We start from the raw sequence: 27,798 nt of genomic DNA, 5'->3' as shown, positions 1-27,798 counted from the left end.
CATTTGGGGAGAAGAACTGATTAAAGATCTATTTTTATTTTTTTTTTAATCTCTAAGCAGTGTTATGCTACAGGCCTGATAACATCATGGTGTGGGTGGCCACGTAGTGCCTTAAAACACAGATTTGCCTCCGAGTGTAAATATGGGTGTTTAATAACCTTTGCACTGTGTGGACATACACAGATAGGAATACAACAGGGCTGTGAAGCAAGAGGAGAAGGAGATCTGAGAAATATGGATAGGTATCAGGGAGAAAAAAAATCCCTTGAATACCCCTCTAAAAATCTTCTAAAATCTGATTTTCCAAACAGGCTATTTCACTACAGCCAAACCTGTATGGAACAATGCAACTTGTTTTCTGCTTCTTAAAGACTTAAGTTTTCTGCTGTCTCTGAAAGTTATCACGGGTAATTCATCATATATTCTGGATCACAAAGGTACTCTTCGACATAAATTCAGTCTGAAATAGATGGCTAGTGCTTGATGTCTAATAAGCATAGAAGAGTACAAATGTGCAAAGTATGTTGCATTATGCAATGATACCCATAATATTTTCCCCTCCTAATGGATTCCTTAATTGGGTATTCTGAGCACTATGTTTAAATCTCATCATTTTAATAATGCTTTTTTATGTTTTCCAATTTACCTTGTAGTAAATTAATGCCCTTCAGATGAGGTTTCTAAAATCCAATGACAGCTGCTCAGCCAGTGTACTTTTAATTCACAAGAATGAGGTTTCACCTAAAGTCAAATGGAACACAAAGACAGAACATTAAATGTAAAACCTGAGATAAAAATCAACAATTAAGAATCAATTTGCCTATCTTAAACTTGTTTCCCTAATACATTTGCATTAGGATCCAGTTTCTGATTATGTTACCATGCATGCTCTTGTTTTCCACATGATCTCAAACTTCATTGAAATAAACAGCCTGGCTTTTGTGAAACAGAATTTAAGGAGGACGTCTTTAAGGGAGTGTTTACAAGTATTTAGAGACAAAGCTGCTAATCATGTGTTTGGTGCCGCCCCTGAGCACAGAGATGCCAAAATGTGGGTGCATGTGGTGTCAGTGCTTAGGATTACATGGTTGACTGTTTAAAGAGAAGTGATAGTTAAGACTTCCAGTGTAAAATTGTCAGTGTGCATGTTCAGTCCACAAATCATAGAATCACAGAATGGTTTGGATTGTAAGGGATCTTAAAGATCATCTAGTTCCACCCCCCTGCCATGGAAACACCTTCCACTAGACCAGGTTGCTCAAAGCCTTGTCCAACCTGACCTTGAACGATTCTAGCCACCATTTCTCTGGGCAACTTGTTCCAGTGTCTCACCACCCTCACAGTAAAGAATTTCTTCCTAGTAGCTAATCTAAATCTACCTTCTTTCAACTTGAATCCATTCCCCCTTGTCCTGTCACTACCTACCCTTGTAAAATGTCCCTCTCCAGATTTCTTGTAGATCCCTTTTAGGTACTGGAAGCTGCTCTAAGGTCTCCCCGGAGCCTTCTCCAGGCTGAACAACCACAACTCACTCAGCCTGTCTTCATGGGAGAGGTGCTCCAGCCCTCTGAGCATCTTCAACTAAGACACAGCATGAAGAAAGCAAGTTTGCCCCATAGGTCCAGGCAAGCACTTCTCTTCTTGTGCTTCCTCCATACATCTATGCTGGATGCACCTCATCACTGTTCTCCTCTCCCCTACATTTGAGGGGCATGGCATGAATCCAAAAGGTGGCAGATGCAGCATGTTTCTGGTGACTTGCTGGGACAAAATGGAGACAAATGGAGATGCAGAGTGTGAGCTGGTGGCTGCTGGTGGCCACCAGCTGGTGACTTGAGTTATTGAACCAATAGTTACCCACATATCTTTATTACTAGACATTGACATGGAGCTCAGGTTTATCATGGAATTTAAAGTTCTGCAAAAAAATCTCATTGAAATGGCTAGAACTGTAACAAATGGAAAACTTTTGAGCACTCTTCATATTTTTTATAATAGTGTGATGCAAAATCAACTGAAAAAAATCCAGATAAAACCCAGTGCTCTTGCCATTTTCCCCACTAGATTACCTTCCTTTGCACACTCTTCAGAACTTAAGAAAAGCCTGGAATTTCCTCCTTTAGCCATGCCATTGCTCCTTACATTAACTGTAAGCCTACCGGGTCCACATGGAAAGAATTAATCTAGAAAATGTTCTGTATGTCCCAGCTGCAGTAAAAAATTAAACAAGTCTGTAATAAATGAGCCCACTGCAGCTTAAGAGGACAGCAGGTCTGCTGCAGTATGAAGCTTTATTCGCTTCTGGGGGAGTGAGAGAAACTGTCTAATTTTGGAAAGGCACAGAACCAATCAGTCTGATTTCAGCCCAGTGAATCTCTGCCTTCTGCCCTTCCTCCTGCTCCCCTGCAAGCTGCTATCAGCAAGCCGCACTGCCACAGAGGTCTCTTCTGTAGAGCATGTATGGTGCATGGCTTTCTTCCTCACAGTAACTGAAGACAAGGGTTCGAAACTGTAGGGAAAAGTTAACTGAAATCATTAAGCTTAACATTAACCTCTTTTCAGGTATCTGCTAATATTTCAGGTAACTGTAGTAACTGCAGGTACTATTATGAATCCTATGGAAACCCCAGATGTCAAAGAGACAGACCACCTGCCATTAACTTGCAGAATCATTAACCTGCACAGAGTTAAACCAGAAAATTCCCAAGCGATGTGTTATGTTTCCACCCTGGTTTACTCAGCTGCTCTCCTTCATTCAATATGTCAGGGGAGCACCTGATTTTGAGATTAATTAGTAATTAAGAGGTTGTTCAAAACCATCACAAGTTCAGAGAAGAAAGCAACTTACTCATGTTAGAAAATAGTGAGAAATATAAATTCCAGTCTCCTGGGATTTTCCTTTGAGCAGGAAGTTTAAATAACTCTATTTTGAACATACCAAACTGACCCCATTAACTAGATGTAATAAACAAATGCAGATATTTAAGCTGACATTTGAGCAGTGTCAAAGCCTTCTAAGCTTGTTCTGAGTGGATTAGTAGATAAGTGCTAGCATTCCTATTCTGGGATATGTTCCAAGGCAAGCATGAGGACTGATAATTTTATTTAACTCCAAGGTGGACAAACACTCTATATTTAAATAATGCAAATCATTTGTGTAATACTTATGACAGGCTACCAGTTGATGCTGATGGTGTTGGGATATAAAAACCTCTCTGCTTGTCACTGTATCTGAGGGCAAAATCTGCTTTTCCTCTACCATTCAATCAGTAAGGGAAACCATGATTAGCAGCATGGGGCATGTAGTTTTCTCAGAAACACATAGTGCATCTCACCTGATCTCATCCCAGAAAAAAATGATTTAATTTTTTTTTTAAACAAAGGATATCATTAGATGGTTCATAGGATCTGTAAGATATTTGTAGACTTAAGTGACATATTGGCAAATGAATTCAGAGCCAGCTCATGTCCCAACAGTATTGACAAATCTGCAAGTAATTTGGTAGGTTGTTTGGAGAATCTTGCCAACTATTGCTACTCATTCAGTTTTGCTGTATCTGCCAATAACAAGTGATAACAAGTCCACAAGGCTATTTTCAAAAAAGATCTTAAATGTCTGCCTGAATGCCTCCTTATTCAGCAGAATACATGCATAAATCTCCAGTATGTTCAGAGGTTCTGACTTCAATCCAATTCCACTGCTCAACAGTACAGAGGAGAATCCCTCTAATGCGATTACCTTGTAGGACATAAATTGAGGGAAATCTTCCAAACTGAGCTTATAAAACAAGAACACTAGGCCTTGGTTATCAGGACTCTAAACCTCTAAATTAATGATTGTTCTGTTACTCCTTTCTGTGTGACTGTGAAAAGAAATAAAAGCAAGCTTTATCTTCAGCATTAAACCAGCAATCCTATTGTGCCTATTATGCAGGCAATGTTGAAAAATTTTCAGGTTTTATCCTCACCTATATGAAAGCCAGATCCACAAAAAGGCTTAATTATTTTAAATGGAGGTGAGTCAAAATGGTGATTAATTAATCCTAAGGCTTCAGGAGGCACCCAAGCTTTTCCCAATGAGGTTTCACACTGAACAAGCTTACACAAGCTTTGCACCTCATTATTTACCTTCCCTTTCCTTATAAATGAGGGTTGCCAGTGACATGTACAGTTATGCACATCCAGCATACTGGCAAGACAGTCTGCATGTGTAACAACAGCAGCCAGAGCCATTTGCATTTGAAAGAAAGAATTTTTGTAGCAAATCACTTCTTTCAGCTGGGCTTTAACAGCAAAGAGTAAACCAGTTGTTCATAGCCAAAGGCACAAGCTATGGTACGTGATGGGTTTAGTGCTGTGAATCCAATTGAGATTCTTTGCTGATGAAAAACCTCAGCTTGGGAGAGAGGATTTCCAATGCACCATCTCTTTGGTTCTCCCTTCTAGCAAGTTTAGACTATCTCCTGTCTGTGAGGTGACTGTGAATCCCATTCCTAGCTGCCCCACTGCGGGCCGTGTTCAGGGAAAGCAAGTGAGTGACGCAAATCTGAAATCAGTGCTGGGAGCTGGACATTTTAAAATTACATACTGACATCCTAAACTTTGCTGAAGCCTTTGTGGACCCAAGCATATGGCCTTCTTATGTCCCCTTGGAAGTGTTAAGAGATTTTGGTTACAAAGATTCAGGATCTTCACATTTACAAGTGCTATGTAATAGTTGCAGTTGAATGTAAATATTAAAAGGCATTTTATTTTTTGTGGTATATTAAAAAAACATTACGGAATCTAGGAAATTTATGACTTGCTTAAAATTTTTTTGTTATTGAGTGTCTGTTTAAAACTTGTTACCCTGCTGACAAGTCACATTTTCCAGTTCCAGAGTGACATTTGCTCCCAATCTTGTACCTGCAGTAACCTAAATGTGACTTTGAGGCCCTCAGTTCCATCAAGTGCACAAACACAGCACACAGACCTCATCCTGCTTCTTCCTGACCTTCACATCTGTGATGCGGAGCAAACCATCATCACCTTTTAAATGCCTAGCATGACTTATTTCAGTAAACTGATTTCTACATGGACTTGAAAGTATCATTAAAATTTGGTGCCAGAATAATTTCAGTCTTATACCACATCTGTATGAAACTGGGAATTTGCCTCACTTTGTGTTAGGTGTCTACCACACTGGTAGAGAGCTAGGTGTCTAATGTACCATCATAGCCGGTGGTGATCAGTTCAGTACAGTAGGGGGAGCCTAGGGAGCAATTAGTTTCATTATAGACACCTTCATTTGATCATTTGACCTTTTGATACCGCCCAGAAAGCCAACCTTGTGCTGGTTTGCATCAAAATGAGCATGACCAGCAGGTTGAGAGAGGTGATTCTCCCCCTCTGCTTTTGTGAGACCCCACCAGCAGTGCTGCATTCAGCTCTGGGACTCCCAACACAAGGGGGATGTGGACCTGTTGGCGTGAGTCCAGAGGCAGCCATGAAAATGGTCAGAGGACTGCAGCACCTCTGCTATGAAAACAACCTGAGAAAGATGGGCTGAAAAAGGCTCAGGGGTGACCTTAGAGCAGCCTTCCAGTGCCTAAAAGGGGCCTACAAGAAATCTGGAGAGAGACTTTTTACAAGGGCATGTAGTGACAGGACAAGGGGGCATAGCTTTAAACTGAAAGAGAGGAGATGTAGATTATATATAAGGAAGGAATTCTTCACCATGAGGGTGGTGAGGCACTGGCACAGGTTGCCCAGAGAAGCTGTGGCCGCCCCAACCCTGTCAGTGTCCAAGGCCAGGTTGGACAGGGCTCCGAGCAACCTGATCTAGTGGAATGTGTCCCTGCCCATGGCAGGGGGTTGGAACTGGATGACTTTACTGGATGACCTTTAAGGTCCCTCCCAACCCAAACGATTCTATGATTCTGCGATCATATGTAAAACTCTGCAGACTCTACTGTCTGTTATTGACCACATTCCCATTAGCTGTAATGAGAACTCGCAGCTCCTAAGCAGGCACTTACCTCACGGACTCCCAAAATTAGGGTGAGCCTTGGGTGCCGCAGTTTTCCACAGCATGAAGAGTCAGCCTTCCCTTAGGTACCTACAAATTTCACATTTAAACTGTATTTATAGGGATAGAAGCAATTACCTATGATACATGACAAGTAAAGCATACTTTATCCCTGCACAGCTACACCTCAGCTTTGAAGCACCCTTCCCTCCGCCTCAGGGACTGGCACACACGAGCTGCCCCAGCCTTACCTTTACTTAATTAAGGGAATATATACGCTCTACATGGGATCTTGTAGGCTTCGTCCTGCGGCGCTGAGGTGAGGTGACAGCGGCCCCGCCGAGCGGGCGGGGTGGGGGGGGGGGGACGAGGCGACGGGAGGATGGCGGAGCCCCTCCTGGCGGGCCCGGCAGGGGGCGCCGTCCGCTCGCCTGACTGCTGCGTTTGTCCCCTCGCGGCCTCCGTCCCCGTCCCGGTGTGGTTCCTCGGGGTCTGCCCGGCCTCTGGGGGTTCCGCCAGCGGCACCGGCCGCGGCTGAACCTGGCTGGGCCGGGCCTGGCCTGGCCTTGCCGCCATGTTCACCAGCACCGGCTCTAACGGGCTCTGTGAGTACCGGGGAGGACGGAGCTGGGGGAGGGAGGCGGTGAGGGGTGTGTCGGCGTCTCCCCCGCGGCGGGTGGCCCGGCCCCCTCCGCCGGGGACGGGGTCGAGTTGCCGGGGAGGGGGCGCCCAGTCTGGGCGCGGTGCTGCCGCTGCTGCCTCACCCGGGAGAGCCTCTCCCCGTTCCTGTCACAGGCCGCCTGCCCTCGGTTTCACTTTAAAACTCGGGGTTTACCGCGTGTCCCACTAGGAGGAGCCGCCCCCGGCGGTACTGCAGAAGGAGGAGACCTCTGAGGGCTCCGCTTTACGGGCAGCGCTCAGTGGTCCGCCCGGCTGGTGGCAAGAAGTGGGGGTCGGTCTCTTCTCCCAAGTAACAAGTGATAGGACAAGAGATAACGGCTTCAAGCTGCACCAGAGGAAGTTTACATTATATATTAGGAAAAATCTCTTCACCGAGAGAGTGGTCAGGAATTGTAGCAGGCTGCCCAGGGCAGTGGTGGAATCACCGTCCCTGGAAGAGTTCAAAAACCGTGTAGATGAGGCCCTCAGTGACATGGTTTAGTGCTGGACTTGGCAGTCCTGGAGTAAAGGTTGATCTCGATGATCTTAAAGGTTTCTTTCCAACCTATTTGATTCCATGATTCTGTGATTCAAGGGGCTGTGCCTGGACGTAGTGGTCCCAGGACAGCTTCCTGCCATGTTTGTGTGGGTATGTGTATGTGTCTACACAGATACAGATCTACATGACTAGGTATGCACTGGACAGGAGAAATAGCTCTTAGTGGTAAAAGAGCTGTGTGTTTGTGGGTAAATGTATCTACATATATAGATACAGCTCTACCTGCCTAGGTACATATCAGAGAGCTATAACTCATTTTTTTTAAGAAAAAAGAAAATCATCGTTTAAACCAGTTTATTGATCAGACAGGTTTAAGGACAAATGCATTCCTAGCTCTGTTGAACTTTAGATTTACATTCACCACATGTAAATCATTTCATATCCCAGTGCTACCTGAACAAACCTGGCAAGCTTGGAGGGTTGCTTCTGAGCCTGCTTGCAGGACAAAAAATCTGCCACATTTAGAAATGGCGATGAAGAACCAAACCAGCTGCACTGTGGACTTTGGCTCTACAGTCCTCAGAGCAGGCTGGGACAAACGATAAGTCAAAACTTTGCTTAACTGCATGCTTCACGCAAAAGTCCAGACTGCGTGTGAAAGCACCTCTGACTAGGGATGAATAGAGCTGGCATTTCAGAAGGGGTATTAGTTGTAACTGTGTTCTCTGTAAGGCATTTAAAGAAGGGGGAGTATTTTTGCAGATGCTAGCACTATACTTGAGTCACAGTTCCTGATTTTTTTTCATTTTTCACCCCAACAATAGGTACTATAGAACAACAGCTTTTTGGTGGCATATGTCGATATAATTCTATGAGAAAGAAGGAAAATAACCTTGTTTGGCTGAATGGGTGGAAAGTGACAGTCAGTATTGAAATGTTTTCCCAAAATAGGTCCATCAGAAGGATGCGTGGAAAATTGCAGTCATAAGAAACATATTTGTGCTAGGAGAATAAACTAGACAAGATGCCATTCTGCAAAAAGTAAATGTTTTAACTTTTTTTCCTCATAGAATCACAGAATGGTTTGGGTTAGAAAGGACCCTCAGAGATCATCTTGTTTCAACCCCCCTGCCGTGGGAGCACCTTCCACTAGACCAGGTTGTGCAAAGCCTCATCCAACCTGGCCTTGAACACTTCCAGGGATGCGACATCCACAGCTGCTCTGGGCAGCCTGTTCCAGTGTCTCACCACCTTTACAGTGAAAATTTTTTCCCCAATATCTAATCTAAATCTACCCTTTTCCAGTTTAAAACCATTACCCCTTGTCCTATCACTCTTAGTGTACTTACCTGTTGACCTACAGTGATTTTTCACAATAAGACTTGGCTGGTTCAGGTTCACTGACAGACTCTAGTAGAGGCACAGTTTTAGGTGGCAGTGACATACACTCATTTAGTGCACACTCTGGCAGTGTAAGATGGCCTTCAGACTTTTGTTTCTACCTCTGTACCTGAAGCATCTGTTGCAGTAGCAGCAGGTTTGTGGGATGTGCAGATGTGCAGGATCTGGTGGTTTAGGCAGTTAATGAAGCAGTGCGTGATGTTGCATCAGGGTTGGGTACATGTGTGTCCATGTTCAGTTTTGCCCCTGGGCCTTGTAAGTTTGATTGCTTCTATTTAAATTAGACTTGCTTGTAAGCAATTCTGGAATAGCTGGACCTGAGTAGCAAAGTCCTTGACCTTGTCCATGTGCCTTTTAAGGAGATGTTTCATGACTTTGGGCGCTGCAGTTGAGTTCTTAAATAAAGTGTTTTTCTGGTATTTCATATCCTAGTTGGGTAGTCCTGGTATAAATCCTTTGTGTTACTTCTTCTGTTCGGTACTGTTTAAAATCACGTTCATAGGCAGAGAGGTTCTTGAAAAGTGATGTTATAAGAGATGTGGATAGAACCAACCCCCTCCAGCAACAGTCCAACCTTGGGTGAATATGAGCTGGTTCAGACAAGTAGGTCCTTTGCTAGGAGTGACGTGCTGCATTCCAGGCAGGCAGTATTAGGTGTAGCAGATGATGACTGTGTTGGAAGTTGATAACACACCTACTCAGGACATGACACGCACAGTTTTGGATGCAGAGATATAGAAATATACATACCTGGTACATATTACAACTATGAGATATGGAAGTTGGGGAAACAAGGAAGAATACCATTTAAAAGGACAAAGACAGTTTGCCCTTGTTAAGGAAACTATTTCTGTAATCTGGAGTATTGGAGGAGCTGATAACGCCCTAGCAAAAATAAGGCCGATTACTCTGGGTAGTAGGAAGCACAGCATAGGCATGCTCAAATGACTTAGCAAAACGCTGACCTGGTTGAGTTGGCTTGTAAAACAGCATTGCAGCATGTTCAGAAAGCATGTGGCAGCACCTGCCTTAAGGGAAGGAAGGGCTTGAGAGGTCGGCTGTGGTGTTGGGCCTAGAATGGTTTCTTGTGTTGCAGTCTGCCAGCAACCTGAGTCCGATGAAGAATGCTGCTGAAACACCTCAGTGGTTCTGCAGAGGCTAGTGTGAGTGCATGAAGACTGATGCTGGGCTGGCTGTTTGATTTACTGTAATACTGCTTAGCTGTGTTTGGTGCTTGTTCACCAAGGAGCAATGATATGCAGAAGGCTTTTTGTTATAAGACACCAAGGCCTTTCCAGCAACTTAAAACTGTAAGACCAACACCTAACTTTTCTGCAGACATTGTAATATCCCCTCCTAGTATTTTTTTCTGCTACGTGCAATACTGCACAAGTACCTTAGGAAGCCTGTTAGAGCTTATTATAGTAAAATTTGAGTCTACGTTTTAAAGCCACTTCCTACATCTGGAAAATATTTTACTATTTTGCCTACTACACACAAGCTACTTCTTGTAGTAGTATGGAGTAGAGTCCTTTGAACTTGAGTGCAAGCATTTCTGCTAATGCAACTTACGCTTTCACCTTTGCGTGAACCTTGTAGTGCAGTGCTGGCAATTTGTTACAGATCCCCAAGGCAAGAAGGGAACGCTGTGCTCCTCTGCTTGCATAAACTACAAGACTGAACTGTGCTGTGTGTGGGCCTCAGGAAAATAACAAAAGGATGTAAGCTTATGCTTTGTGGTACGACTGGAGGAGAAACCAAGTCTGTATTGAATATACCAGACCTCTGTGCATAACAATAGAACAGTACTGTATGGCAGAACAAATTAGCTTGTACATAGCATGCCACAGTGCAGCCTGGTTCAGAGTATTTGCTTGAGTCCTGGAGCAGCATAGCCACATCACTTCAATTAGCCATGCATTGAACACCACAAAAATGTGGCTATTCTGCTGCTGTTGCAGAGCTAGCTCATCTCAAGCGAGCGCTGGGGATCTCTGTGTGGTGGTGTGGTGTAGCCATACCTGATATTCCTGGCAGTGTATACTAATAGTAGTGTGGTAATATGCTCTGTGGTTGGGAGGAAGAAAAGGCTGCTCAACCAAGTGGGTGTATTTGTTAACTTCAACCTGTTTCACTTTCTATTTCTTTTTAAATGTTCCTCTTAGAAACAAAGTTTTCTTCCTTTTTTTTTTCCCTTCCCTTTTATTTTTGTAGCATCTCATTCTTCTATAGTTTGTGACCTAGGCTAAACCCAGCAGGTTTCTAAACAGTAAATGTATAGGTAACTGCTTTGACTGCTTACCAGCACCTTTTAGAAAAAGATTTAAAGCATGATAATAGTTGGTTTCTTTATCAATTTTCTTGATATATATACTAATATTATTCACCTCTTAGCTTCTGCAGTAAGTTTATAAGCATTTGATAAAAATCCGTTCCTGCGATGATACTGTTACTGTATTCACTTGCTGGCATCATGATGGTTAACCACTAGAGTATGCTATGAAGTGACAGTCTGAATGCAGTCCCCTTCCTGAGTCTGTGCCTAGACCAGGAGCAAGAGCTGCTTTCCTGACGCAGAATACTTCATATAAGATTTTCAGGAAGCAGGAATTTAACTGCTTTTGCAGGGTCCTCTTGTATTGCATGTTTTTCCCAAAAGGTGCAGTCATGTCATAGAATAATTAGGGTTGCAAAGGACCTTAAGATCATCTAGTTCCAATTACACTGACTTGAGCAAACTTTATAAAAACATAATATGGTTAAATTCCATCCTACCGGTCTGTATACAGTCTTCTGCTGTCTTCCAGATTCCTCAAGCAGTATTACGTGTGTCCATATTTCTTACCATCCTCCCTCCATGGCATGCTGTCGTTTGTTCTTGGCTACTGTTCAGGACTCAGCATGTGGTTATAATACAGACAAGCTTTTACTCCTCAGGTCTAGTAAGATGGCTCCAATCTCCCAAAAGCACACACTGGAAGCACTAATTTCCAATTTGTCACTAAATTCCAATTTGCGTAGTTGGTTTCATCAACCATTACAATGAAGGACAAACAAGATTTTCAAGGAGGAGGTTTTCATGCTGCCATTTAATCTGTAGCAAACAGAAATAGTAAGCAAGAGTCTGTTTTGAAATGTCATTTTGAAACGTCACTGTCGGTGAACCTGCTGCAGGTTCTTGGGTAGATCTTGGAATGCAGTAGGTGAATATCTGCACGATGGCTTCATGCGAGAGAAACAACCACCTAAAACACACATTCCATTAGTGCATATGGGAAGTACTGTGCATTTGGGAAGTACTGTGCATTCAGGTGTGCGTCAGTTGTGGCTTTAAAGACTCACAGATCTTGTGTATCAGCATTAAAAGAAATGGTTCATGCATGTTTCATGCCATTGTAGCAGTAGCCCCCAGCAGTTTATTGAATGTCTGAAAGTGGTGTATGTGCCTCATAGCAGCTGGTTTTGGGAAGTATGCAGATGACAACGTTAAAAAAAGCTGTTGCACAGCATGTTTTGTCTGCAGCTGTGGTATAAGCTCAGTAGAGATCCCCATAAAAAATGTGCTGAACTAATTTGAGCTTTTCAGCTACTGCTCATCAGCTATCTTTGGCAACAGGGTCCTCTCCCAAGTCAACACTTGAGTCTCAGACCTGGAATAACTGTCCAGGGGGGTGAAGTTGTGGCCTGAAAAGCCCTTCTGAAACAATAGCTTGGTCTGACTGCCTGTTTTGACACGTTCATCTGCTATCTTTCTTCACCTGTGAGTGGTGAGCAGGCAGGGAACAGGAAATAATTTAAAAAACTGTAGCTGTTGCTGCTACCACAACTTTCATATTCTTCTCCTTAGTGCAGTGGTGGATTCTGAAGCTGCAGCTGCCTGAGCAGTTTACTGTAAACCTCCCCCTCCATTTGTGACAGATGGACGCATCCTTTCCTTAACATTCTGCACTTTGAAAGTGGTACTGTCAGCCAGAATAGTAGTAGGTTGTGGAAGAATCATAAAATTACTTAAGCTGGGACCTTAAAGATCATCTAGCTCCAACACCATGGGCAGTGACACCTTTCACTAGACCAGGTTGCTCAAAGCCCTGTCCAACCTGGCCTTGAACACTTCCAGGGGTGACGCAGCCAGAGCATCTTTGTGCAACTTGTTACAGTGTCTCGGCACCTTCACAGTAAGAGCTTCTACCTAATAGATAATCCAAATCTACCCTCTTTCACTTTAAAGCCATCTTCCCTTGAATTTATGGGCTTTGTAATGAGTTCAGGGGTGGAATGTGAGCCAGGTTGGATGGGGCTTTGAGCAACCTGGTCTTGTGGAAGGTGTTCCTGCCCGTGGCAAGGGGTTTGGAACTAGACGATCATTGAGGTCCATTTCAACCCAAACCATTCTGTGATTCTATGACTTCAAGGTGGTTTTCTCATTCTTGTCATATTTTAGGACCAGCTTCACATTGTGCAGTGGTAGCACAAAGTGGTTGGGACACTTGCCTGTGAATTTATGAGGGCAGTTTTGGGGAGAGCTCTGTTGCACCAGGGGGAGCAAAGATCTGTAGTGAAAGCTAGTTTGTTGGCGTTCATCACAGCATGGGCACATTCAGCTGGTTATTACAAAATTTCTCTGTTCATCTTTCATCTAAGGATGAAAGCTCAAGTATGTGTGTTGCAGCACCAGTGCTATTTCTGCCTGTTCTTTGAAAGAGTTGCCACTTAAGGAGTGCATTGCAAATTTATTCCAAGGTATGAAGATAGTATTTTATATATTTTAAGTCTTCAGGGTCAAAATGAGTGTTTCTCCTTTCATTCTGTTTTCTTTATGTGGTATAGAGGCCCTCCTTGTGCACATTTATATTGCTGCTGCCAGCAGGCCCTGATAGCCCAGTAGGTTGTAGTATACATTTCCATCCTGCACACAGTTGCAAATCCATTGGACTAGAATTTTTCTTTCTAGATATTACCTTCATGTTCCAAGTAAGGAATTTGACTTGGATGTCAGAATGTCCGACTATGCAATATTTGTGATTGTTAGTAATTTTTGGTTTTATTGGTCGAGGGATTCCACAGCAGCGGGAGGGTTGCTTCTTCACTGGTGACCTCACAGCAGCCCTTGCTTAGGATCTATATGCTGTAGAGGGGTAAAGCAAGCTACTACATTGTACAGTGAAACACTTGGAAAGAAACATTTCAGGAGGTACCTTATTTCTCTGGAAGAGTTTATCTTTTTGAGTTTACTGGATAAGGATAAACTCATCAACCATGATGACACATGGAGAAACTTGAGAGTAGAAGTTTCTGTTACTCACATGATGTTCTCTGGGGTTGACTGTCACATTAATGGGTTAGTTACTTCTGTGGTTTTTCACTTGATAACATGCTTAAAAATAAGTACTTTACCTCTATAACAACGTTTAAAGCATCTAAGCTGAAAGCTAAAAGGAGGTTCATAATAAAAATGTGAGTTCACACTTTTGGAGAAAACAGATTAAGTTCTGTTGATTGGTTATTTTTGAATGCATTCAAATTAGGAATGAACTTGACAAGATAACGTATTTCAAGTATTACCTGTAATGTAAAAATAATGATATGAAAATTATAATAAAATCTAAATATTAAACCTGTATAGAAATAGTCACAGATGGAAATCTAGTGATTTGCTTTTCATATTTTTTGTGGTAATGTGATCCTCATGTGAAAAGTATTATAGGATTGATGTGTTCTGGAAGCAAATCTATTTAAACTCATGAAATAACAGAAATGTATTTGATAATAAAATAACAAGTTTGATAAAATTTTGGCTCAGAAGCATCTACTGTGGTGACTGCTACTAATGTTCTGATTTTGTCTGTGCTTTCAAATATCTGTTTTAGTCTCGTTATAAAACTGATCCTTTCACATGAAGGAATGTTAATTTAACTGAGTTAGATTAACTTAGGGAGCCTTTCCTGACGTTTCCAGTGAACGTATGTATGCATCATGTGCACAATAACTTTCAGGCAGCTCTAGCTTATTTTTAACTCCAGTGTTCTACAGTACTCTGATAGCTTCAAACTTTTTTGAAGCATCCACCTAAATAAGAGGAATGAATAACTTAGAAAATTTATATCTAAAGACTATAGCTCTTTTCTTTTTTTTTTTTTTTAGTGAACAAATATCCCGAGAAGGATATTAAATTGAAAGGTGGATAGTTTTCTTGCATTAAAAGAAAAATTAGCCAGGCTTTCTACCTCCTTGATATGTCTTTCACAAAAAATCCAATCATAAAAGTATAACTTATGGTTGTCAGAGTAACAACAACCGATGTCAATCCAGGTGACTGCCTAATTTCTGGAAAAGGATAGTTCTTCAAGGCATTGCTTAAATGTAGTAAGGTAAGTGAGTCTGTAAATAATGAACTCAAACATATGGTTGTGGACTGAAAGAAAAGTTTTAAGTACAAGTTTATGTTAGGATTCATGTAGGAAGGGATGTTTTCTTCATATAATCATCAGAACATCAGAAGAGTGCAGACTTCAGGGTGGTGTGAGCTGAGAACAGCTAACAGTGCCCATCAAAGCTGCTCTTGATGTCATTGGTTGGTAGTTGGATGAGGAATATGTGTAAATTATGTAGTAAGAACTGTATTTTTGAGTGGGATTGTGCCATTACTAAAATCTTGGCTATCGTGCCTATTACCATCTTCCTATTCTAGCTGTTAATTCTTCAAATGTGCAGCAGATGGGGATGAAATCATTTGTGGTAGTCAGTATATCTGGATAGGTACTAAATGTTCCCTATATTACACTTTTTAAATGCAGTTTTTTAATTCCTCTGGTCTGCTTCTTACTTCCCATTAGTACTTTTAGAGTAGACTTATTGCTCCTTTTGTTATCCAAGAACAGTGACAACAAAGCCATGGATTTCATAATACCCTTCTGAAAATCAGTAGATTCCATGCTGTAACTGGAATGTTTGGGAAAGAAGTAAATGCATTCAGGTTGCGTGTATGAAAAGGAGAAAAATCATGGAAGAAATAATATTTCAGAGTTTCTATATTGGCTTGAACTGTTGGGCAGGAGTTTGTTTTTGTTGTGTCAACTGCACCAGCAGTTTACACTCCTGCTGGGTATTCCACTTGGCAGTTTTTAGTAAATGCATGCTGCAGATATCTCTGTTCTCTGCTGCTTTCTTCAGAGTGTCCTTTCTAAAAGTCATTTACTAGGGGAAAGGAAGTTCTGATTTCACAGGTGTCCTAATTTTATTAATTTCTTTGTTAATAATGATAATGAATGAATGGAAGGAAGATGAATATCATGTAAATTAACTTAGATATGTTTCCTTGAATGATGGATCCAAGTGTGGTGAAGAGAAAGTCAATTTGTTCAGGTGATTCCTGCTTTTCGTCGCCTCTAGAAAAAAAAGCTAATCTTAACCCCTGATGCAAAGGAAACAAAGGTATTTATTTTTACTAGATGTGTGTGTATTTTGCTTTTGAAAAGAAGAGATTGTTTCATTTCCCAAAACAAGATTGGGCCTTAGGAGGGCTGCATAGGAGGGCATGACCTCTATAGGCAGAGAGCTTAGGTTTAATTATAGCCAAACAATTAATTTCATGAGAGAATATTGAAAACAAAATGATTAGTATTCAACTGCCACTAATATACTAAATATTATTATAAGTACTAAAGACTTCCTTTTGTGGGTGTGTTTTTCCTATAAGTTTTTGAGACCTTGAGAAGCTGTTGAGATGAGAAGTCCAGGTGATACCACTGCTATTATATTTTTCAATCATTGTTTAAATATTTTACTTTTTAAATGTGAGAGACATTTCTCTAAAATGGCTTTTTTGTTTGTTTGGTTTTTGTCTTTAAGATAAAGCACCTTTGTCGAAGAGTCTGCTACTAGTCCCAAGTGCCATCTCGATTCTATTGACTCTGCTCTTCCAACATTATCAGAAGTTCTTTGCATATAACCTACAAGCTATAAAAGAGGATTTTCAGGTAAGAGTCAGTTCATTTTGTGTGGAAAAAGACTGCAAACTGTGCTCTTCTATGCGATTCCCCCTTCCTCACTCTGTTTCTCCTCTGGTTCTTTCCCTTTGTTCACTGTTGTAGAACAGCTTGTTCTTACCTCTCTGTAATTTTACCCAAGTATGCTGCTTTTCAGAAGAAGTGAGAAAAAGTGATCCGAAACAATCAACATAGCTTTTCACTTCTTTCTTCTGTCTGGGAAATGATTGATTTGTATTGTTTCTCCTTCCAGCCACTGGCATTTGGAAGCTTGCTGTGAATGGTGATTTCAGCTGTGTAATAATAAAAGTATTTTGGTATGAATGTCAGGATCTCATTATGCTTTGATTTTGAGGCTGAAGAGGGCTATTGTGATCAGGTAGTCTGATTCTATAAGATTTATTTTAACAACATTGGCTGTAACTTTCACTCTGTGACTTCTGTTGTAGTGAGCTATGGAAAACTAAAATTTTCCTGTTGAATAGAACTGCTGCTTCTAACTTGATGATTCCAAATTATGGGGGAGTTTGTCATGCTCCTTATGCTCAGTTATCTGCTGAATTAATTATCTTGCTAGGCATTTTTTGCTCATTCCTACTTCAAACTGATATCCTTTATCTTCTAGGTAGTGCATTTTGTATAGTTTTGTTCTTAGCTTGATTAAGAATCCTCAAATTGTAACTGTCAAAGTAATGCACTTAGAAGTGATTAGATAAGTTTTGTGGGGATTTGTTGCTTTTTGTGGTTTTTTTTTCAGCTTTGGAAATGGCAGTCTACTGCTCAGCAGAGAGGTCAACAAATGCCTCTAATTATCTCACTCCATATGTTTTACAGTTACATTAAAAAATAAGTATGTAGTCAACTTAATGTCTTTGAGGATGTCAACTGTAGCCTGTAAGCCTTAAAAGCGATACACTTTGCTGTTGCACTGTCTGTAATTTTTCTTGTCAAGAACAAGAGCTTTGTTAAAATAACGTGTATTACAACTCTGCAAGAGCACTGATGATATTTTCCAAGTGTCTTGGTAATGCTGTGCAGCAGGAATACATAAATTAATATCTGCCTTTAAAAAATGTTACAGACAACTATTTCGGGAGGAAAAGCTGAGAAACTATTCAAAGTTTTAAATGGAAATCTAGTGGGTTTGGGGTTTGTTTGCTTATTTGTTTGGTTTGCAGCTTTTTGTTAGAAAAGTCTTCTCTATTTGTTTGATCTGCTGAAAGCCAGTAGTGGCTGTGCTTTATTCAAATAAACTGTCTTTACTGTGTTTTAAGCATAAAAATTTGTGAATTTCTGTGGAAGCTGTGGTACTTTTATTGTGGTGCTTTGGAGAATTTGTGGGTTTGGATGTTTTCTTTCTTGAAATTGTTGTTTCATGTGCTGTCGTAGCCTTTGGAGTAGGCTGTGTATTATATAATTGTGTACCTCTGAGACCAGAGACAGCAGATCATTTAACTCCTGTCTGATGCTAATATTTAAATGAAAACACTGCAAAGAAAATTTATTTAGAATAAATTCATTTACAGGGATGAATTTAGTTGAGTGGATTCTTGTTTTCAGGGGCTGAACAGACAGTTTGGGTGTTGCATATTAACACTAGTTAAAACTGTTAGAAAGCATTGGAAATAAAGCTTGCAGTTGAAGAAGAGTACATTTGGTTTGGAAGGCAAAATATGAGCTGTCCAAAATGAAAAGATCTTTGTCTCCATTAAGGGACCCTGAAGAGCAGTGAAGATGCTCTGTGTAAAATGAAGATCTCGATTACATTAGACCTATATATTTTTTTAAGCTGGCTAAAGTAAAGAGTAATGAGGTTTAGAAGCCTTAGAGATTAGAGTTACGGATCTCTTAACCCAACTATACATACATAAGTTAATGGACCAGATGGATTACCTCTGAGGGTGCCAGAGGAGCTGTAAATTTAATTGTGAGACCTTTCTCCAGCATCTTTGAAAGGCCATGGTGATTGGTAGAGGTACCTGATGGCTGGAGAAAGGCAAACATCGTACCCATCTTTGGGAAGGGCAGAAAGGAGGATCCAGGTAACATCAAGCCAGTCAGCCTTACCTTGGTCCCTAGGAAAGTCATGGAGCAAATCTTTTTAGAAACCATTTCTCAACACATGCAGGACACAAAGGTGACTGGGAGCAGCCAGCTAAGTGAAAGGGACAAATCTTGTGGGTCAGAATTGGTTGCACAGCTGATGTTGGCAGCCGGGCTTGGGGTTTTGTGCCCATTGGACCCTCTCTGAGGATTGACGACTACTTGGAAGTGATGGGATCCACTTGACCAAGTGGGACAAAGGCATCCCTGCTAACAGGCAGGCCAGCCTGGTGAGAACTTTAAGACAGGAACAAGACAGGAGAGAGATGACAACCCACAGCCAAATGAGGAGGCAGTGGATTGGGTTAGCCAGCAAAGGGTACAGTGAACAGAAGCACTCTTGTAATTGGCAAAACAGGACTGAAAAGGATCTACTTCAAGTGTATGCATATAAATAAGTGCCTATGGGACAGCATTGTGTGAAACACTCCCATACATTTTCTGAGAAATCAGTGTGACTGTATGCTAATGCATACTACATAGGAAACAGATATGAGGAATTAAAGCTGATGTGTCATTACAGGGCTACAATCTCACTGGGGTCACAGCGATGTGGTGTGTTAGCTCATGAGATAGGAGTGGTGCAACAGGCATACAGTCTTACTGTAGTGTAAGACTGATGGAACAGAGGAACACTTTTCCCAGAGAAGTTATGGAATCTCCATCCTTGGACATAGTCAAAACCAGATTGAATAATTGGACAAGAAGATGAGTGGAAGAGTGGCTAGACTCAATGGAGTTATGGTCATTAGTGCAAAGTCCATTTGGCAGGTATTAATCAGGGGAGGGCCCCTCAGAGATCAGTACTGGGACCAGTGCTATTTAATGTCTTCATTAGTGACCTGGATGATGGGATGAAGTGCACTTTAAGTTTGTGTGTGATCCAGAATACATGGGAATAGTCAGTATGTTGGAAGACAGAGCTGCTATTCAGAGAGACCTTGGCAAGCTCAAGAAATGAGCTGATGGGAACTTCTTAAAGTTCTGGAAAGTCTCTGCTACAGTGATGGAACAACCTCAGGCTGCAACAGTGCAGGCTAGGGGGAACAAGTGCTTGGGTAAGCTCTGCAGAGAAGGACCTGTGAATCTTGATGCATAGCAGAAGTCAGTGGTGTGCTCTTGCAACGAAAGAAGGCCAACCATCTCCTGGACTCTGTTAGTAAAAGTGTGCCAGTAGCATACTCTACAAACAGTGCTTTAGATGGGGTCCCACAAGTGTCTGGTTCTGAGATCCTCAGTACAAGAAAGATAGGAACACACTGGGGCAGGTCCACCAAGAGAGTCAGAAGATTGGAGCATGTGACATACAAGGGGAGGCTGAGAGAAGTGGGTCTGCTCAACCTCAAGAAGAGAAGGCAAAGAGGAGACACCTTCTTGCTGTCTACAAGTAGCTGATTGTAAGCTCTAAAGAAGCTGGAGCCAGACTCTGCTTGGAGGTGCTCTGGGACAGTACAAGAGGTAGTGGACATAAAGTGGAATATGGGAAATTCTGCCTAGATGTTAGATTTTAGTTTTTTAAACCATGGGGTGGTCAAACATTGGCACAGATTGCCTGGAGAGGCTGTGGAATCTCCATCCTAGTAGGTGTTCAAGACTCAGCTTGACATGGCCCCAAGCAAGCTGATCTAATTAGACCTGCTTATAGCAGTAGACTAGACTAGTTGATGTCTGGAGGCCGCTTCAAAAATATTTTTTCTTATATAATTCTGCAGTTTACTAGGGTTGTGATTTCCATATGGATTTGTAAATGTAAAATATGGACATATAAATGTATTTGACTTCATTTGAATTGTAGATTTATTTTTAACAGGTAAACCTCTTCCTTGAAAATACTTTAAGCAGATTTCTTGTATTCTATAACATGCTACTCTTTTTATTTCCCTCCTTAAATGCACTGCATTTCTCTTACCTGATTTCAGTATTATATTCTCTCTGAGCACAGATTCTGTAAAAATTTCTTTGAAGGAAGAAAGACTTAACATCGTGATCTTTAACCTTTTAGATTTGGAGACTTGTATGTGGGAGAACTATATGTCTTGATTTGAAAGACACATTCTGCAGCAGTCTGCTCATTTACAACTTTAGAATATTTGAGAGAAGATATGGCAGCAGAAAATTTTCAGTAAGTTACAGTTATTTAATTTTTTTTTTTAACAGAAACTGTTTTCTGCACTGTTTAGAATCTTGCAGTCTTGGATTAATGTTGCAGTTTATTACTAGCATTTTGCATAAAAATATATGTTAAAGGGCTTTAAAGGTTATTTGTTTTCCATAAATTTATATTGGTATATCTTCCAGTATTATCCTAATCAAAGTTTGCAGCTGTTATAGTTGAAAGTTATCAGACCCATGGAATTTAATTTTGATAACAAATTTTAAGTCTTCATTTGGGTATCTAGACATAGATCTGGAATTATGTTGTGCTAAATATTTTATTTGTCGTATATGAACTAGTGTAGTGGTTTTCTTGGGTTTTCTTTTATTTAGAGATACATTGTTTTTAAACTTTTGAGTTAATTATAATTAAACTGTTCTTCTTTCCAGTCCTTTTTACTGGGTGCTTGGATGCTCTCTGCTTTGTTTGATCTTCTTCTTGTAGAAGTCACTCAGTATATATTTGGCATCAGCATCAACAGCTTGCCTTCTGGTTTGTAAGTAGCTCCTAATGTATTGATTATTTTAGATATAGTTTCAAGGGATTATTTTGCACAATTTTTAATGAAAAAAAAACAAAACACTTTCTTCATGCAACCCTTTAAATTAAATTTAATCCTCTTCTGAAGACAGTGTGAAGTTTCTTGGCGCAGCTATTATGTGTTCAAACATTTGTTTCCTAGTTGTGATCTGTGGTTAATTAATCTATAATTTATTTGTATAATGATTAATTTTTCATTCTCTTATCCCCGTTTCCACTGTCAGCATGATTGGAGCATGACTGGGCTTGCACTGCATACATATGCAGTTGTATGCATTTCATACTGGTAGTTTGTATGTATTCCAAAAATGGAGTACTAGAGCATGTTATTCCATTTAGTGTTTGCATCTGAAGTTTTTAAAGCTTTAAGGTGTTTAGTGGTTCAGTTTTGCATGACCTATATTTGAGATTTTTGCACTTAATAGAAGTTAGATGTCCATGTTATAGTAGAATCTTAGAGCTTCATACAGACTTGAGTTTCCATGTGTTGCACACTCTGAGGTAATAATAAAAGCTCTTGGAGTGAGAGTTTTAATATTAAACACCATATTAGATGCTTTTCCTTCTATGTTTTTAGTATGTCTTCATGGTGGGTTTACACTGGCTGGATGCCCGGTGCCCCCCAAAGTCACTCTTACCACTGCCCTCCTCAGCTGGACTGGGGAGAGAAAATGTAACAAAAGGCTTGTGCACTGGGATAAGGACAGGGAGAGATCACTCACCAGTTACCCTCATGAGCAAAAACAGGCTTGACTTGGTGAAATCAGTTTAATTCATTATCAATCAAATCAGAGTAGGGTAATTAGAAATAAAACCAAATCTTAAAACATCTTCAGCCAGCCCTTCCTTCTTCCTGGCCTCAACTTCACTCATGATTTCTCTCTCTCCTCCCTGCCAGCAGCACAAGGGGGTGGGGAATGGGGGTTGTAGTCAGCTCTGTAGGTCCCTTCCATGGGGTGCAGCCCTTCAGGAACAGGCTGTTCCTCTTTGAGTCATGCTAACACTGGTCTAGAGAGAATGAAGCTAATTTTAGAAGTGGCATATACAGTAGTTTCAGGAGCATTTGGTTGTGCAAATATAAAAAATAAGTATGTGTTGCATCATAATTCTTCAGCATTGTCTGCTTTATTATAGTTATGTCTGGCAATATTCACAGTCTTTTGAGATGACAAAAGCATTGGAAAGTTTAACACTTATACAAGGTTTTAACTAATTTCAGATTTACAAAAGCAATTGAGCAAATATAAAAAGTTGCAACAAATATATCTGTTACTTCTGGCAATAGAACATTCTTCAGTGTAGTCAAAATGCTGCAATTCAGAAATAGAATCACTTGTTCACATTATAAAAGTCCCCTGACTTTTTTTTTATCTCTCTTTATATCATTTCACTGTTCATATTACTGAGTGATCTTACACTTCCAGTTCGAAAACTTTTCCTGCGCACACTGCGAAGGTAATTGCGATAGAGGATTACACTGATGACTCTCGCCTGAAATTGTTTAGAAACAATATAGTACAATATAACATCCAAGCACGTACTGAGATTCATGAGGAAGGTGGTGAAGGCTGCCCAGGGGTTGTAAGTTGTACTTTCATGTTGCAACATCAGGAAGGCAAAGCAAATGTGGAAGGGTACAAAGCAGATGAGTACTTGAGCAATCAGAGTTACTATAATTCTTATGGATCTCTCTTTGGCCTTAGGCTTCAGTTTGGAAGTCTTGCCATGAATGAAATTGTAGATAATGACTAGGTAACACCCTATCATGATAAACAAGGGAATCAAAAAGAAAAAAATCAAGCGAGAAAAGTTCAATGTATTTACTTCCTTTAAATGGATGATATCCAGCGATTTTATGCAAGTGGTGAAATTAAAGTGTTTGTCTGGATCAGACTGTAAAAACACTAATGGGGACGTCGTTGCGAGGGTCATTACCCAGATTCCAGTGCAAGCTAGCATGGCTTTTTTTGTGTTTCTCAGTTCTTTGACATGTTTGGGCTGGACAATAGCCATAAATCTGTCTACACTTATAAAAGTGAGTAACCACAGAGCAATGGCTGGATAAAATATAGTGAAAGCGCTGATAATCCGACAGAATGTATCTCCAAAAGGCCACATTTCTTTCCCATGGTAGATTATCCGAAAAGGCAAGGAAAATGTAAAAATTATGTCAAGTAATGCCACATTCATCATATATATAGTTATAGTTGTTCTCTTCTTGGTAGTGCAGCTGAAAACCCATAGTGCAGTGGCATTCACCAACAATCCCACTATGAATACAAAACTGTAAAAGACCAGTGATGCAATCCTGTATTCTTCAGGGTGGTGATTTCCAGGCTTCATATTTCAGTTGAATTTAGGAATAGTTGTTGCCCTCCATAAATACCCTACAAATAGATAAAATATGAAGAGTTAGTCAAATAAAAGCTTTCTTTAAAAACAAAGAAGATTGTTGTGGGATGGGGTTTAGTGATGAGATTGTATTGTTTAGCTGTGAAAATGTGCTAGCTTTGTTGTGTTTTCTGACTACAAATACATTATTGTGCTCTGAAGGAAGAGAAATAGTATTCATATGGAAGTTTTAATGAAATATTTTAATTACTTAAGATATTTGTTATATAAGGAATCAAAAAGTCAAAATTGATTAGCTACTTTGAGTGTGCTTCTAAGTAATGATTAAATTGAAACAACTGTAATTGAGGTAAGAGAGCTGTTTTCTAAAGAAAGTATTCCTTCAAGTTGTCCCTGTTGAAAAATTAAAGACTAAAACTAGTTATGGAAAGAAATAAGAGAGCATCACATGTACTGACATTTGGGTATGCAAAGTGAAGTACTGACTTTGCATTTTATCTGTGTAGGAACTACTTAGCTCCCAAAAGAATAGGTGCATGCTGTTGCTCATTAAAGACATTAAAAAGCTATCTTAATAGCTACGTAGCTTCTAATAGAGTATTTAATCCCAGGTCATCAGAACCAACCACCTGACATATGACTAAGATTAATGTATTGATAGACTTCCTATTTAAAAAAGTAAAAAGATGGGAAGTGATGCAGGCTCTGACCACACCCTGTGTGAACAGTATTTGTTGTGGAGGGATAAGTTGCTGGCTGGTAGCCAGCTGCTCCAAAGCACAGTTGTGTTGCTTCTCTCATCTTCGTGATTGTTGGAGTTGGACATCTGAAATGTCATTATTATGCAGACTCAGTTGATGAGAGCTGAAAGAGATCATCCCCTGGGTTACTCTGGAGCCATTTGAGGATGGCAAACCTTACCTGATGTTTGCATGGGTGCCTTGGTTAACCTACACCCCCTTGCTTTCTTGGCTCTTCCTGTGGTCACAGTTTCATGACCTTGCATGGAAGGATTCCTCTTGTTTGGCCTTTTACCCAGCCCTGTGGCAGCTTCGTGAAGAGGAGGAAAGAGTTAGTTGTTTGTCTTATCTTCCCACTTGCGACCGACAGCCGTGTAAGTTCTGTACATGTATCAGGCACCAAAACTGTTCTCAAGAGCAGAAGAGTGCATAATTCCTGTGTGTTCTATCTCTAAAACTTGACAGTGCATTAAAAAAAAAAAAAAGCTTATTGTTTATGCTTTCACTTTAGTGTTATCAGGTACTTTTTTCAGTGATATAGGAATATATAGGGGATTGAACCAGTGTTTATTAATATAGCATGCTGGTTTTACATTGGCAATCATCAACTGCTTTTGAAAAGACTATCCATGGAGTAGCTAACTACAGTATGATCTATTACATCTTTCTGCAGGTTAGCTTTTGCCTTGCAATACAATGTTTGGACTTCTGATTTTCTTACAATCCCCCAGTTTACACATATATAAAAAAAATAATGCACACAAGTACCTAACTCTGACTTTCATCTCAAAGGTTGTTTTTTTTTTTTTAGCTGTACAAAACAAAAAGGTGTGTTTTCTGATCAGATGAGGTCTCTAGGAAATGTAACAGAATTTGTTTTGTATGGGAAAATGTATGCATAGAATACTGACAAAGAAAACATTTGGAGGGCATCTGCATGAATAAAATACCTCATTGTGTGAAGAGCGGTAAATGTAAAAGAATTAAAGAGCAATAGCAGACCACATTGAAAGGTAGATGGCATATGCTTGAAAGAAAATTTTGTATCCCATGCTTATAGCACAGCTGAGATACTGCCTGGCATACTGCCCCACTTCCATTAGTGTTGCGTAAAGTTGTCCAAATATTGCTTAACATGCACACACACATCCATTTTAAAGTGTTTTTTTATCTTTTGTTCTGTTTGTTGTTCTCTCTTGCCAGTGATTGTGTGTAACAAAGTGCATGATTACCTATCTCAAGATCCTGACTGATTTAGCAGGTGAATTGAGTAGCCATGTATAGGCTAGGTAGAAGAATTCACTTTTTATGGATGAATGTTAATAAACAGCATGAATTTTGGTTTTGTTTTTGTTCTTCTCTCCTTTGGACTTGTAGTTCCTGAAGTTGTTTCTGAACAACCAGCAGGCCAGTGTTGACTGGAAGAGGGGAAGCTGAATCTGGCATAAACTTCTAACAGGAAAATCTGTTGTTCCTTTCCTTGTTTGATGGTTATTTCAAGTTTATGCCAGTTTTGAGATATATCGAAGAATGGCTTACTGTAACAAAAAGGGGATTTTTTTGTTTAGTTGGTGAAGATGTTGCTTCCAAACTATGCAGGTTTAAATGCCTCTCAGTGTTACAATTAGGTATTTCTTCTAGGTTTTAATTTTTAAAAATCTAAAGCTTGACATTTATGTAGCTAAGAAATAATGAGATTTTTTTAAAGCATGTAGTCACCTGTCTGCATTTATATGTGGATGCAGATATCCTGCTTTTTTATCAGTACTTGTCTGGGTGGAGTTCAGGCTGATATATTGCAGGTCAGCCCAAGTAGATCTTTGGGTGTCTCTCAGTGGACAGTTTTGCCCTATTTGCTGTTTTTCATAATGGAAACACTTACTTACCAATATTGATTAAAGCACTTGCCGAAGAGCCCCTGGAGTAACTGTTTTCTGGATGTCTGTGCTAATTCTGAATGAAATTCTGATGTTTGTCTGTATGTTTTAGCAATATGTTTTAATTTTTTAGTGGTAGCTGAGGTCCTGAATGTCTAATGTGGATTGTGAAGCCCATCTAGGTGCTGTGTATGAAAACCAAGACTTTCAGAAGAAAACCAGAATTAAATCTTTTCCTCCAGATTTATACTGCAAGTTAGGCAGTGGTGATGCCATTTAAAGTATTGTGTGTGCATCTCTGTTCCCAATCCCCTTTTTTTGCTTTGGCTGACCCTCCTATTTGTTCACATTTCTTTGAGGAAAACATGGCTTTCAGTGAAGAATAGAGAGACCAAGCAACAAGATCTTCTCCTAGTTTTAGTTTAATGAAAACAAGCATCTTTCCTTTAGAGATAACATACTTGTACCAATGCTTTTAGTTGCTGTATATTTTAAAATTTATTTTAAAAATCCTAAGGTTCAGTATTTATGGTACTATGCTTTTCCAAATGCAGTGGTTTTGCTTCAGATGTTATTGATAGAATGCTGATACTTTGAAAGTGCCTTAAAGAATTAAATATCTTCTCCTAAGTTCTAGAATTAATACCCGTGTTCAGCTTCTGAAGAAAGAAGTCCATCTTAGCAATTTACGTAAACAACCAAGTCACTTTGTTAGCATAGGATAAGGGATTGTTACTGACCTTTTGTGCACTACAGAGTTTCTTCAGAGATCCTCCTTTCCTAGTCCCAAATCTGTAGAAGGTTTAGACTTCTTCTCTGCTCAGCTTCACTTAGCTAAAATAGATCCTCTTCACAGGCAGGAAACAATGACGTAGTCTAGCCAGTTCTAAGCTCTTCCACTGGTCATACTTAAAAGAGAGTATTTCACATACATGTGATGTCTGTGAACTGATATTTCTAGTACCTTTCAACAGGCAAGCTTTTATATTATTTCCAGTGTGACCAAACTGGGCTGTTGTACCATGCATCTTCTTAAAATACATTTTTAAATGTTTGTGGTGTAAGGAAAGCATATTTTTGGTTAATATTTACATGCAAACATATCCGCAAGAATGCACATCTTAGTTATGCAGAAGTTTCTAATCAGCACAATGTAAATGTAATTTCTGTAGAGCATAGTCTGTGTTTTGTGGAAATCCCCATTTTACTTATATTGCCTTGGATAGTAGTCAGCCTGAAAGTGACAGTAACTCGCTACATTTGAAATGAGAAGTTTGATTCACTTGAATACACAGCTTCATTTATGCTTGTACTTACCATATTTTACTAATACAACAGCAATGTTTCTCTGTGTTATTTGCTATATAAAATAATAGCATGCCATTTTAAGAGCTTTGCAGAAAAATGCAGTATGAAGAAAGGTTTTAGCCATTCTTAAAATGGAGAAAAATCTCTGAACTGTGTCACTGCAACAGACAT

At 40.1% G+C, this 27,798-nt stretch overlaps 2 protein-coding genes and 1 long non-coding RNA gene across 3 annotated transcripts in view; 1 reads left to right on the top strand and 2 right to left on the bottom strand.

The window, feature by feature from the left end:
• Positions 1 to 6,217, bottom strand: part of LOC133281102 (uncharacterized) — a 29,527-nt gene extending 23,310 nt beyond the window's left edge. The window contains exons 1-2 of the long non-coding RNA XR_009747379.1: positions 6,146 to 6,217; positions 647 to 741 (exon numbers count right to left, since the gene is read on the bottom strand). This is a non-coding gene — a long non-coding RNA (uncharacterized LOC133281102). The remainder of the gene's footprint in view (positions 1 to 646; positions 742 to 6,145) is intronic.
• A 204-nt stretch (positions 6,218 to 6,421) lies between these two features.
• Positions 6,422 to 27,798, top strand: part of UBAC2 (UBA domain containing 2) — an 85,396-nt gene continuing 64,019 nt past the window's right edge. Inside the window, exons 1-4 of the mRNA XM_061476308.1 lie at positions 6,422 to 6,612; positions 16,416 to 16,543; positions 20,658 to 20,777; positions 21,200 to 21,306. Coding sequence (XP_061332292.1) covers positions 6,582 to 6,612; positions 16,416 to 16,543; positions 20,658 to 20,777; positions 21,200 to 21,306 — 386 coding nt within the window. The 5' untranslated portion in view covers positions 6,422 to 6,581. The remainder of the gene's footprint in view (positions 6,613 to 16,415; positions 16,544 to 20,657; positions 20,778 to 21,199; positions 21,307 to 27,798) is intronic.
• GPR18 (G protein-coupled receptor 18) lies at positions 22,454 to 27,150 on the bottom strand. Its single transcript, XM_061476266.1, has 2 exons — positions 27,060 to 27,150; positions 22,454 to 23,737 (listed from the first exon to the last, which is right to left on the bottom strand). The coding sequence occupies exon 2, from the start codon at positions 23,691 to 23,693 to the stop codon at positions 22,728 to 22,730; it is 966 nt and encodes a 321-aa protein (XP_061332250.1). The 5' UTR covers positions 23,694 to 23,737; positions 27,060 to 27,150; the 3' UTR covers positions 22,454 to 22,727.

The sequence above is a fragment of the Pezoporus flaviventris genome, unplaced genomic scaffold (genome assembly GCF_033815535.1).
Source record: "Pezoporus flaviventris isolate CSIRO_AGI_PZ_B2104156 unplaced genomic scaffold, CSIRO_AGI_Pfla_v1 ptg000095l, whole genome shotgun sequence".
Classification (NCBI taxonomy): domain Eukaryota; kingdom Metazoa; phylum Chordata; class Aves; order Psittaciformes; family Psittacidae; genus Pezoporus; species Pezoporus flaviventris.
The sequence above is the reverse complement of the archived record's forward strand: the minus strand, read 5'-3'. Positions and strand labels throughout refer to the sequence as shown.